The sequence below is a fragment of the Callospermophilus lateralis genome, chromosome 15 (assembly GCF_048772815.1).
Source record: "Callospermophilus lateralis isolate mCalLat2 chromosome 15, mCalLat2.hap1, whole genome shotgun sequence".
NCBI classification, from domain to species: domain Eukaryota; kingdom Metazoa; phylum Chordata; class Mammalia; order Rodentia; family Sciuridae; genus Callospermophilus; species Callospermophilus lateralis.
This window is the reverse complement of record NC_135319.1, coordinates 66,751,527-66,763,799: the sequence shown is the minus strand read 5'-3', so window position 1 is coordinate 66,763,799 and position 12,273 is coordinate 66,751,527. Positions and strand designations below refer to the sequence as shown.

Below are 12,273 nucleotides of genomic sequence, written 5' to 3'. Positions count from 1 at the left end.
TGGGTGTAAGGCCTAGCAGTCTGTATTTAGCCGGAACTGCCAGCTTGCCAGGGATTCTAATGCATGGAGAGAATCATGGGTTATAGTTATTGTTGTCCAGCTTCCCCATTCTTTCTGTAATGGCTGTTTGCATTCATTAGCTTAAAGAGCAAGTGAAAGTTGATTAAATGGATACTTATTTTTCAATTTTCATTGTGGTAAAATACACATAATATAAAACCTACTATCTTTTCTATTTTTACGTGTACAGTTAGTTCAGTGTTATTAAATACATTCATAAAGTTGTGCAACCAGCAACATCACTCACCTCCACTTTTTATCTTGCCTCCAGCCCCTGGAAGCCACCATTGTACTTTTTGTCTCTATGATTTTAACTACTCTGTATACCTGATGTAAGTGGAATCATGCAGTATTTGCCTTTGTGCAACTGGCTATTTGACTTAGCATAATGAGCCTAAGATTTATCCATGTAGCAATATGTGTCAGAATATCCTTCCTTGTTAAGACTGAATAATATTTCATTATATGTATTCACCACATTCTATTTGTACATTCAGCCATTGGTGGACGCTTGAGTGCTTTTGAATACTGTAAATAATGTTGCTATGGACATGGGTGTACAAATATCTATTTGAGACCCTGCTTTCATTGCTTTGGGGTATATATCCCAAAGTGGAATTGCTCAGTCCCATGGTAATTCTGGGTTTTTTTTTCGTTTTGTTTTTTGTTTTGTTTTGTTTTGTTTTTTCCTTTTTTGAGGAACTGCCATACTGTTTTCCATAGGAGTGCTATTATTTTAGATTTTTTTACAAAATGCACATAAGTTCTAATTTCTTCACATCCTTGCCAACACTTAATAATTTCCATTTTTCTCTTTTTATAGTAGCCATCCTAACAAGTGTATGGTGGGATCTCATGGTAGTTTGAGTTGCATTTTCCTGCTGATTAGTGATATTAAGCATTATTTTATGTGCTTATTGACTATTTGTTTATCTTTGAAGAAATGTCTATTTAAGTCTTTGTCCACTGTTTAATCTTGTTTGTTTTTTTTTTTTTTTTGTTGTTGTTGTTGTTGTTGTTGTTGAGTTTTAGGAATTCTATATACATTCTGGACATTGAGGTCTTATTGGATACATGACTTAGAAATATTTTCATCTATCCCATAGTTGCCATTTTACCCTATTGACATTATCTTTTGATGCATAAGTCCTCAATTTCCATGAATTCATATTTGCTTATTGTTTCTTTTGTTACCTGTGCCTCTGATGTCAGATCCTACAAATCATCACCAATCCAGTGTCATGAAGCTTTTTGCCTATGTTTTCTCCTAAGAGTTTTGTAGTTTGGGGATCGTACATTTATGTCTCTGATCCGTTTTGAATTAATTTTTTACATGGTGTTAGATAAGGACCCAACTTCATGTATTTGCATGTAGATATTCAGTTCTTGAGCACCCACTTGCTAAAGATTGTCCTTTCCCCTGGAATGGTCTTGGCACCCTTGTCAAAAATCATTTGATCAATAAACAAAAAAATCATTTGACCATATGTGCAGAATTTCTGGGCCCTCTCTTCTATCCATTGCTCTATTGGTCTGTCTTTATGGCAGTACTACATTGTAGTACTGTCGATTTGTATTAAGTTTTAAATTCAGGCAGGGAGTCCTGTAGCTTTGTTCTTTTTCAAGGTGGTTTAGCTGTTTGGGGTCCTTCGAGATTCCATATGAATTTTTGGATAGGCTCTTCTATTTCTGAAAAGAAAAAGGAATTGTGTTGAATTTGTAGATCACTTTGTATAGTATGGACATCTTTGCATAATTTTTAACCCAAGTGAATTTGCCATAAGTACTATCCTAATAATCAGAAACATACTAAAAATAATTTATTCCATTGAATAATTGAATGACATAGATCAGAGCAGGCATTTGGTGAAGGAAAAATATACAACTACCTTCTGCTTTTTCATGAGTCAGTTTGGGAGAATTATTTTCCGATCAGCATGTTCTCAGTTAGGGTGAGGGATGTGAAAACAAAATATTCATCTTATTTTTAATCTCCCAGGTCTGAAAAACATTGTAATTTAAAATGAAAAATCTCCCCAAAGCAATACATAACGCATGTTCTAATAATAAGGCACAGTTAATCATCAGGCTTTGGAAATGATAAGATAGACGAAGTGAAATTAAATCCTGAAATGGGAAAAATGGAGAGGAAGCAGATGACAAAATGAGCATTCATGAAGAGAGGAAATGGGAAAGAGAGAAAGACATGTGATCTGGAAACTTGGAGAAAGCTTTTTTTCATACCAGGGATTGAATCCAACAGACTTAACCACGGAGCCACATCCCCAGCCCTTTTTATTTTTTATTTTTAGAAAGGGTCTCACCAAGTTGCTTAGGGTCTCATTAAGTTGCTGAGGCTAGCCTTAAACTTGAAGTCTTCCTGCCTCAGCCTCCTGAGCTGCTGGGATTACAGGCATGCACCACTGTGCCAGCTAGGGGAAAGGTTTTATGGGAGAGAAAAGTAAACAGAGATCAAGAGGTAGAATAGAAGGTGGGGATGGTGATGGTGTGGAGAAATTGTGATTAAAAAGAGATGAGGTGGGGGGTTGGGTGGGAACCTAGTTGTACAAATCTGCAATTACCCTCTTTCCCTTAGGAATGCAAGACTTTAATTATCTCCATACCAACTGCTTTGAGATCACTCTGGAACTCAGTTGCAACAAGTTTCCCCGTCAAGAGGAATTACAACGGGAGTGGCTAGGTAATCGGGAAGCCCTAATCCAATTCTTAGAACAGGTAAGATGTCATTTTTCACCAGAGGGAGGGAATGGAAGGAGGGAGGGAGGGAAGGAGGGAGAGAGGGATGTGGGTGTTCCCCAGTGACAGGCTCCATTTTTGAGTCTGGCAAGATCTGACTTTTCCAGTCACTCAGTGCAGTAGATTTTGGTTGCCCTTCCCAGTGAGATTCATTCATTCAACATGACAGAGCACTATGATCTGCCAGAAACTTAACTTAAGAGCTTGGTATTATTAATAAACAAATACACAAACAAATATCCCTGCCAATATAGAATTGAATTCTAGAGAGGACAGACAATAAGTAAAATAAGAAAGTAAATTTTAGAACATGTTAAAGAGAGATGCTATAAAGAGAGCCTTCTAGGGAAGGTGACTTTTAAACAGAGATTTCAAAGAGTTGAGGGAGAGAATCATGCAAATATTCAGGGCCAAAAAGGGGTTTCCTAAATGGACACAAAACAATCATAAAACCAAAGACAAACCAAAAAATGTTCAACATCACTAATCATCAGGGAAATGTAAATCAATACCAAATGAGATACCCCTTATACCCATAAGAACTTTATTTTCCTTTTGCAGCACTAGGGATTGAGCACAATGAAAAGTAATTTAGCCCTGTATGTACCACAGGGCTACATACCCAATCCTTTTTATTTTTTTATTTCGAGACATAATCTTGCTAAATTGGCCAGCCTGGCCTCAAGCTTGGGATCCTCCTGCTTCAGACTCCTCCTGAGTCACTGGGATTACAGGTATGCACCACTGTACTCGGCTCTGCATACCAATTGGGATGGCACCTACCAGAAAAGAAAAAAAATGGCACATCTCTAATCCCAACAACTCTGGAGGCTGGGGTAGAAGAATTGCAAGTTCAAGGACAACATTGGAAACTTAGAGAGACCCTGTCTTTTTTTTTCTGTTTAGATATACATGACAGTAGAATATATTTTGATATATTATACATACATGGAGAGAGACCCTGTTTTGATAAAAAATAAAAAGGGCTCAGGGTGCAGGCCAGTGGTAGAGCTCTCCTGGGTTCAACCCCCAGTACCAGACACACACTAAAAAAGTGTTAGAAAGGATGTGAAGAAAATGGAATCCTTGCACACTGTTGTGGGAATGTAAAATGGTTACAGCTACTATGGAAGTTCATCACCAAATTGTAAATAGAATTACCACAGGAGCCAGTAATATTGCTTGTGGATGTATACCAAAGCACTGAAAACAGGGTCTCAAAGAGGAACTTGCACACTCTTGTTCATAGTAGCATTTTTCATAATAGCCAAAAAGTGGAAGCAACCCAAGTGTCCCTTGATAGATGAATGTACAAACAAAATCTGGAGTATATATATAATAGATATTATTTAGCTTTCCTTCAAAATGAAGGAAGTTCTGATACATGCTTCATTGTGGATGAACCTTGAGGACATCATGTTAAGTGAAAAGGCAAATGTGCCAGGTGTGGTAGTTCACACCTATAATCCTAGTAGCTCAGGAAGCTGGGGAAGGATCACAAGTTCAAGGCCAGCTTCAGCAACTTAGCAAGGCCCTAAGCAACTCAGAAAGACTCTGTCTCAAAATAAAAGGAACTTGGGATGTAGGTCACTGGTGCAGCACCCCTGGGTTTAGTCCCAAGCACCTCATCCCTAAATGTACTCATCCCGGCAAATACTGTATGATTCCACATATATCAGATATGTAGAGTGGTCAAAATGTGAAGACAGAAAATAGAATTGTGGTTGCCAGAGCCAGGGAAAGAGGAGGGAATGGAGAGTTTTTATTTAATTAAGTCAGAGTTTCAGTGTTACAAGATGCAAAGAGTTCTAAGGATGAGTGCTAGCACTGGTTGCACATTCTGACTGTGTTTATTAACACTGAAATGGACACTTAAAATGGTTAAGATGATACATTTTATGTCATGTATGTTTTATAACAATTTAAAAATTTTTAGTTTAAAAAATGCAAGGATGGGCTGGGTATGGTGGTGCACATCTGTAATCTCAGCAACTTGGGGGGGCTCAGGCAGGAAGATCGAGAGTTCAAAGCCAGCCACAGCAACTTAGCAGGGCCCTAAGCAACTCAGTAAGACACTGTCTCTAAATTAAAACATTAAAAAGAGCATGGAATGTGGCTCAGTGGTTTAGTGCCCCTGAGTTCAATTCCTGGTATTCCCCCACCCCCCCCAAAAAAAATGCAAGTTCAGGATATCAGTGTGGCTAGCCTCCCAGTGGGTTTCAAGTGTAAAGCAGAGTGTGATAAACAATGAGAGCAGGTGGTCAACAGGGACCACGGCTTTTTAGACCATCCTAAAAACTGTAGCCTATGAGCTGAGTTAGGTTTTGAGTAGAACATGACATGATTTGACTTAGGATTTAACAGGATCACTATGTTCTGTTGAGGAGATTATTGGTGTGGAGGAGCAGCAAAGAGACTGGGTTGGGGGCTGTTACCCACTTGGGGAGCTCGAGTGTGAAAGCATATAAGAAAGGGCTTTATACTATAAAAAACTCCACCAGTTTGAGCATAACTCTGTGCTCTCAACTTTTCCTGCAGGTTCACCAGGGCATCAAGGGAATGGTGCTTGATGAGAATCATCATAATCTCACAGGGGCTGTCATTTCTGTCCATGGGATTAATCATGATGTCACTGCGGGTAGGTGGTCCCTACTTGGGGGTGTCAGGAATACTGGTGGTAGAGGTTAAGAAGAAAGGGTACTAGAAATGGAGAAAGTAAATTAAAAGGCTGGATCAAGCAACCAAGATGTTCACATGGAAAATCTTTTGCTTGTGAAACAAGCGATCCCTGAGAGGCCAGGACCAGGGGGAAAAAATGAAAAGTAATTTCTTATCAGAGTGGAGGAGTCACTGCCACATATAACCTTGTTATTTCTGGCCTTGAGGCTATAATAGCTTGCAAATTGGTGTGAAAATGGGGTAGAAAAGAAAAGAGAAGAACTGTAATATCTGTTTAGTTTGTCCCTGACTCAGGCATTTCCATATATGTCCACTAAGACAAAAGTTAGCAAGATTGGTTCTGGCTTGCTGCAGGTCAAGACTGGTAATGGAGAGAGATCTTGGAGCTATCTGAGGCCTCCTTAAAGGGTATAGAATGATATCATGGAAGAATGGTGTTGCAAATGGACCTTGCTCAGATTGATTATGCACAATTTATAAGGTTTTTTTCTTGTTTGTTTTTAAAGGATAGAAGTAGTTACCAATGGTTAAGGGTTGGTAAGATTTGCCTACCTCCCAACAACCTCGATACCAACAAGGCTCAGCTCATTTTACTACACAAACATTTATTACCAAGCATGCATTTTTACAGTTCATGTAATCTGTTTAAGTTGCATGAAATCTATATTCTTTAAGGTGATCCCAGCATAGCTTCAATCAAAGGTCCATTCAAGACAAAAGCAATATTCTAAAAGCAGAATTCTGAAGCCTCTTGATCAGGCTTCAGACAACTGGAATCCTTCATCCCAATGGCTGGACCCAGGACCATTTATGGATCCAACTTCAGGCACCCTCTCAAGAGCACAGGCTTCAGTACTTGTTAGATTTTTATCCCATATAAGCAAGGGAGAGGAATATCTCTGAAACATTCTAGCCACTGATAGTGATCATCATTCATTCCACCAATAAGTGCCCACTTCTCCACACTCATTGTGCTAATAAATAACATTTCACTGGTAAAAAAGATCTATTGCTAAAATTCATTATGCTACTTAGCAAACCATATAAAGATAAACATACTTGAATCCCTCTTCCTACCTGCATCTGGAATGGGGTCTTTCTGATAAAACAGTTGTTATCCACTTCTAAGTATGAGCCTCCAATTAAGAAAATGATAGCCCCCGGAGTATAACTCAAACTATCTAATATATGCATAATAATACCCTGCCTTTGCTAAAGTATTTTAAAGTAAATTAAGACATTTAATAGGTAGCAGGAAAAAAAAGTTACTCATTATTGCCTGTACCATTCTTTATTGCATTTATTATTTCAATTAATCATTGCTGCATACTTTAAAAATTTTATAGGCACCACCATCATGATTGGCCATAATACTGCATTCCTGCCACAGAAAAACAGGCTTATTTTGAAGGTGATGGAAGAAATTTTAAAATATGATTTTCAAAATCAGAACATTGGCAATCATTTAGTAAGCCTTCCTACCTAATATAAAATTACATGCTCACAGCATCTCTTACCACTGGTTGTCCAAGTCAGCAGTGCGAGGGCTATTAGTGCAGATTGTACATAGCTCAACCATGTAGCTTTTCTAGGGCGTCCCATTAAACATCTACCCGAGTGTTCCCAAATTCATAAAGCAGTCATTTTTTTATAGCTCTGTTTATTATAATAATTTCTGCTTCTGTTTAGCAACTTAAATCTATAGTTCTCATTCTTGTTTCTTTAGGTAGAAATTATTTCTTCACAGTGACTTTTTGACTTTTCAAATATTAAAAACAGGTCTCAAATAGTTTCCTTAATCAGGCAACATAATAAACATTTTAACCTTTGCTTTCTTATAGTGACCCTTTACTAGACACAAGTTTGTATTAAAATCCAAGGTCTAGAATTGAAGACAATACTTTCAGTGTGAAGCACAATGGAACATTTTCTTAGGGGCTCCTCCTATTGAGGAGTATCCTTACAATCAATTTAGTGCTTCATCAGTTTCATTCTGCTGTTAAGAAAAAACAAGCTGTAGTCAGCTAAAACCTCCAGATCATTCTTCATAACAAGGTACCATTTGGGGCATGCTTTTAATCAGCAGACTGAGTCACATCCTTGTCACTATTAGGTGAACGAGGTGATTACTTCCGGCTACTGCTCCCAGGTACCTACACTGTCACTGCCACAGCACCTGGGTTTGACCCACAGACAGAGAATGTGATCGTGTATCCTGGGAGACCAACGCTGGTGAGTTCTGCTGAGCTTTACAGAACACTACAAATATCACTTATTCCATGTCTTAAACAACTGGTTGCTTTGCTCTAATCTTGTCTGAGTTTCTCTCTTTCACCTTTAAAAAAAAGTTCATTGCTCTTCTATCCTAATTTTTCTTGTCATCCTTCTTTTGTCTCCTTCCCCACTTCCTTTTGGCTTTTTCTTATTCTTCTATTTAACACAACATCATGATTAAAAGAACTGTATGTTTTAAATCCATCTTATTTGCCCACAGACCTTGAATAAATTGCCTCTCTCATCCTCAGTTTCTTCCTAAGACTAATGGTACCACCTTCACAGGAGGTTCAAAAGAGAAAGAGCACAACTAGCATTTAATATAGTGGTTGACATGACTCAACATGTAAATCCTGGAGCTCCTGCACAGTTTCCCTGGCTTCCCCTGTTTGCATTCCTTGGTCCATAAGCAAGAAATACCACAGGGTGGCGCTCTGCCAGCCCTTGGATGCCCTGTTGGCTCACACAGTCTTGATTTCTACTTGCCTCTTCCAAGAGCCTGCGGCTCTCTAATTAGCCGACTGTAATATTCAATCTCCACTGTTTTCCTTTATGGATAGGATGAGAGGCAAAGAACTTTTTTGATTTACAGTCTGGAACCTTTTTTACTTTAGGTCATATTAGATAAGGTTCTCAGAGCTTAAAGGGAATCAGAGGTCATGGACATTAATCCCCAGATGTTTTCAAATGAGGAAAAAGGAGTCAATTCTCTTTAATGAGGATCTACAACCCTTGTTTCCTATAGTTGGCATTTCCCAGGGCCTCCTCACTCGTCCTTTTCCTTCTCTACACAACTCTAGAGCTTATTAGACCCTCCCTCTCTCTTTCCTTAACACAATGCAGTCAAGTATCTCATCATTTTAAATATAGTAATGTTCCCCAAAGGCTCAGATATTGAAGGTTTGGTCCTCGATGCAACAATGTTCAGAGATGGGTCTTTTGAGAATTAAGTGGATAACGAAGGCTCTGACCTCATCAATGTATTGATCCATAGATGGACTCATAGCTGTGGCATTGTTGGGAGGTGGCAGAAGCTTCAGGAAAGGGGACATGGTCTGGAAGGGTATAGCTTGTCCTTCCTTCCCCTTCCTTCCTTGCTTTGGAGAGGTGAGTAGCTTTCTCTGCCACATTCTTCCACCATGATCTTCTGCCTCACTATAGGCCTAAAATAATATAGCCAGCCCGCCACTGACTGAAATCTGAAACCATGAACTAAAATAAATCTTTCCTCCTTTAAGTTGCTTTTCTCAGGTATTTTGTCACAGAAATGAAAAGTTTAGCACAGAGAGTTTTCTAGAATTATCTCAATAACCTTCACAATAACTCTATGAGGTAGATATAAGTGTCCCCATTTGTGGCTGCGGAAATTGAAACTTGTCTAAAGACAAGAAACTTATATAATATCACCCTGTGAGGAAATGATGGAAGCCAGGATTTGAACCTATGGCAGGCTCTCCAAGCTGCCTCCTCATCTATTGTGTCAGGACCTTATCATTTGTGTTCATAACCCCTTATTTTACCAGCAGCCAAGCAGGGAGCAGATTTGGCTGCCTGCATACATAAGAAATAAGCAAATGATGTAAAAAAAGGAAAAATAAATTTTATGCAGTTTGATCAAAGTGGGGACAAGCAGCTAGATTTTTCTCTGCTGGCCCTAAAGAAATGGTTACAGTTTATAGCAATGAAAGCCAGGTGATAGGCATATGTAGGTTTAGCTAGGCTGTGCTAGTCAGAGAACATGTCGGCTTCAGCTTTCCTAATGCCTGGCCCAGTCCAAGGGTAGTTTTTATTCTCAGCATGAAGAAGCTTTCTGTTTCAGGATAACAATAAGGAATTACTCTGTAAATCCTTTGAGAATTCCTCTGAAATTTTTAGATAATCCCCCCCCCCCCTAGTCCCTCTACTCCCATCTCCTGCATTACTTCTACTCACAATTGCAGGAAGAAAAGAGTAACTCTTCCATTACAACCTGTTAGCTGATTCCAATTTCCCAGCCAATGCGTCCTCTTTCCCTTTATCCTTATTCTACACTAAAATCAAATGACTAGCAGACAGCTGTTTACATAGGTCTTGTGCTAAGCAAGTTTATTCAATGCTGAATGCAAACAACCAAAAGACCTCTCAAGTAACATACTCTGTTTCAAAGTATTTCACCTCCTTTTTTCACATATTCTTTAAATAAATTAGCATAACTGGTTCTTCATATGTCAAATATAACTTAGGTGGGGGGGGGGGAATCTGTCTTTTAAGTACAATTCTCAGATACAGTAACAACTAAGAATCTGATCTATGGATCACAGTAGAATCCATTTCCTTTTCCATCCTAAAGCAGACAGCCATCTGGCTGAAGAAGGAAAAAAAAAAGATTGTTTACGGAGGAATTCCCATGTTACAATCAAGAAGTTTTAAAATACTTCCCAGGGTCCTGTGCGGCCTTGCTTTTCCCCGTAGCCTTCCAGATGTGGCTCCTTCTGTTTTCCTCTGTCCTTTCCTCCTTTTGTTGTCTCTCTCCTCTCTTCTTTCCCCTTTCCTAGATTTCTGTATTACTAAAGAGGAAATAGTAAATGACACAGTGCAGTTGGCTCTGACTCCCCTATCCCCCACTCCTTTGGTGAACTAGCAGAAGAACTGGCTTGGATTCCTGTGCACAGGGCAGGAAATAACCCCATGGAGAGGCCTCTCCATCAGTGGCCTGTTTTTCACTCCCAGCTGGCTCAGACTGTTCCAAGGGCGGGGCAGCCAGGCTTGCCCCAGGGGAGCTGTCAGGACACTGTGCCTCTCCCTCTTCTTTCCCTGCCTGCAAGGGCTGTCCAGCTCCTCCACGCCCAGTATATCCCACACTCAAAGGCATCTTTCCATCTTCAGGCTGTGGCCAGAAGGGAAGTGTCATTTAGCTTTCAAAGGATGCATCTGTGCCCAGGGAAGTTAAGGGTCCAAAAATGCATAGGCAGTCTCCATCATCTCTATCTACTGCCAAACAATAGAGCAGGAAATTTAGTTCCGAAGGTCTGAAACACACATTGGCATGCCTGAGCAGGGCACCTGTGACTCATATAGTCAGTGTAAAGGAGACAGATATTATTAGGGCACCATCAATCCTAGCTCTTGTCCTAAGCAACAATATTGGTGAAATCATGATTTGGGATGTAGATATAACTTTTCTCATTCATATAAAATAAATGTATATTTACCTATGTGTCGCCAGTGATTGTGTACCAATTTGGGGAGACTATTATCCAAGTCTACAGGACACCACTGGTGCTGCTCTTGGCCATCGCTGTAATAATTCTCCCCAAGTCTCCTGCCCTTGGAACCTGGAACTGCGGTAAAGAAGAATCCAAACTGGGCTCCTACCTTCTGCTTTTCCTCTTCCAGGTCAACTTCTACCTCAAGAGAAGCATTGCTCCAGTAAACACCCTGAGGAAGGCTCCAGGTGGAGGGCAGGGAGGCAGAATGCAGGCGCAGCTTCGGATAACCAAAAAGAAAGATGGGGCCAGGAAGCAGCCACACAGAGGCCCTGGCTGAAGCCCACCGGGCCCTGGCCACGTTTAGGAAGGCTTTATTTCTGCTCTCAAATCCCATGAGGCATGCTCTCTATTGTTTTTTATCTGAGACATATTTAAATATAAACATATTGAGAACAGTTCAAAATGGTCTTCATGTGTTTCGGGAGTAAGCCTTCTCTAGGCCAATGTCAAACAGCGTGGAGTGGAAAACTGGTGCAGTTGTACACATACAGCCTGCGGGGTTCAGGTTTCTGTTCTGGGAGTTTGGTTTAGGCCTGTCCCCTGTGCATCCAAGACTACTTCTGCTTGGTTGGCCACCCAAGAGGGGGTTGTTATAAAGTGAAGCCACCCCATATGCCTGGCCCCTTCTGCACATGGCCAATTCCCTCTCCAGTTCTCCACATCATGACTCAGCCAAGGAGCCCTGGCCAGGACACCACAGCTGTGCTGTTTGGATTCTTCAGCCATCAGAATCATAAGCCAAATAAACCTCCTTACTTTATGAGTTATCCAGCCTTAATATTTTGTTCTAGCAGGACAAAAATGGACTAAGATCTGAAATCAGAATTAATGGGGGCAAGGGAGGGCAGAATTTAGGACAAGAAAGAAGAGTCTCCAATTTTGGATCCAGCATTTTCCGGACTTGTACCCCTTTAATTTTATATCTAGAGTTTGATTTTACTTTATTTTTTATATTTATTTATGTTGGGTACTAAGTATTGGACCCAGGGGCACTTTACCATTGAGCTACATCCCCAGGCCTTTGAAATTTTTATTTTGAGGTAGGGTTGCACTAAGTAGTTGAGGGTCTCACTAAGATGCTGAGGCTGACCTTGAGCTTTCAATCCTCCTGCTTCAGCCTCCCAAGTCTCTGGATTACAGGCATATGTCACCAAGCCTAGCTACAGCTTTATTATTATTATTATTATTATTCCCAGGGGACTTAACCACTGAGCCACATCTCCAGCCCATTTTATGTTTTATTTTGACACAGCAT

The 12,273-nt window shown here is 40.1% G+C and overlaps 1 protein-coding gene across 1 annotated transcript in view; it reads left to right on the top strand.

Moving 5' to 3' along the window:
* Positions 1–11,295, top strand: part of Cpn1 (carboxypeptidase N subunit 1) — a 28,032-nt gene extending 16,737 nt beyond the window's left edge. The window contains exons 6-9 of the mRNA XM_076834347.1: positions 2,657–2,796; positions 5,356–5,455; positions 7,610–7,728; positions 11,146–11,295. Of these exons, the coding sequence (XP_076690462.1) occupies positions 2,657–2,796; positions 5,356–5,455; positions 7,610–7,728; positions 11,146–11,295 (509 nt within the window). The remainder of the gene's footprint in view (positions 1–2,656; positions 2,797–5,355; positions 5,456–7,609; positions 7,729–11,145) is intronic.
* Positions 11,296–12,273: the final 978 nt, after the last annotated feature.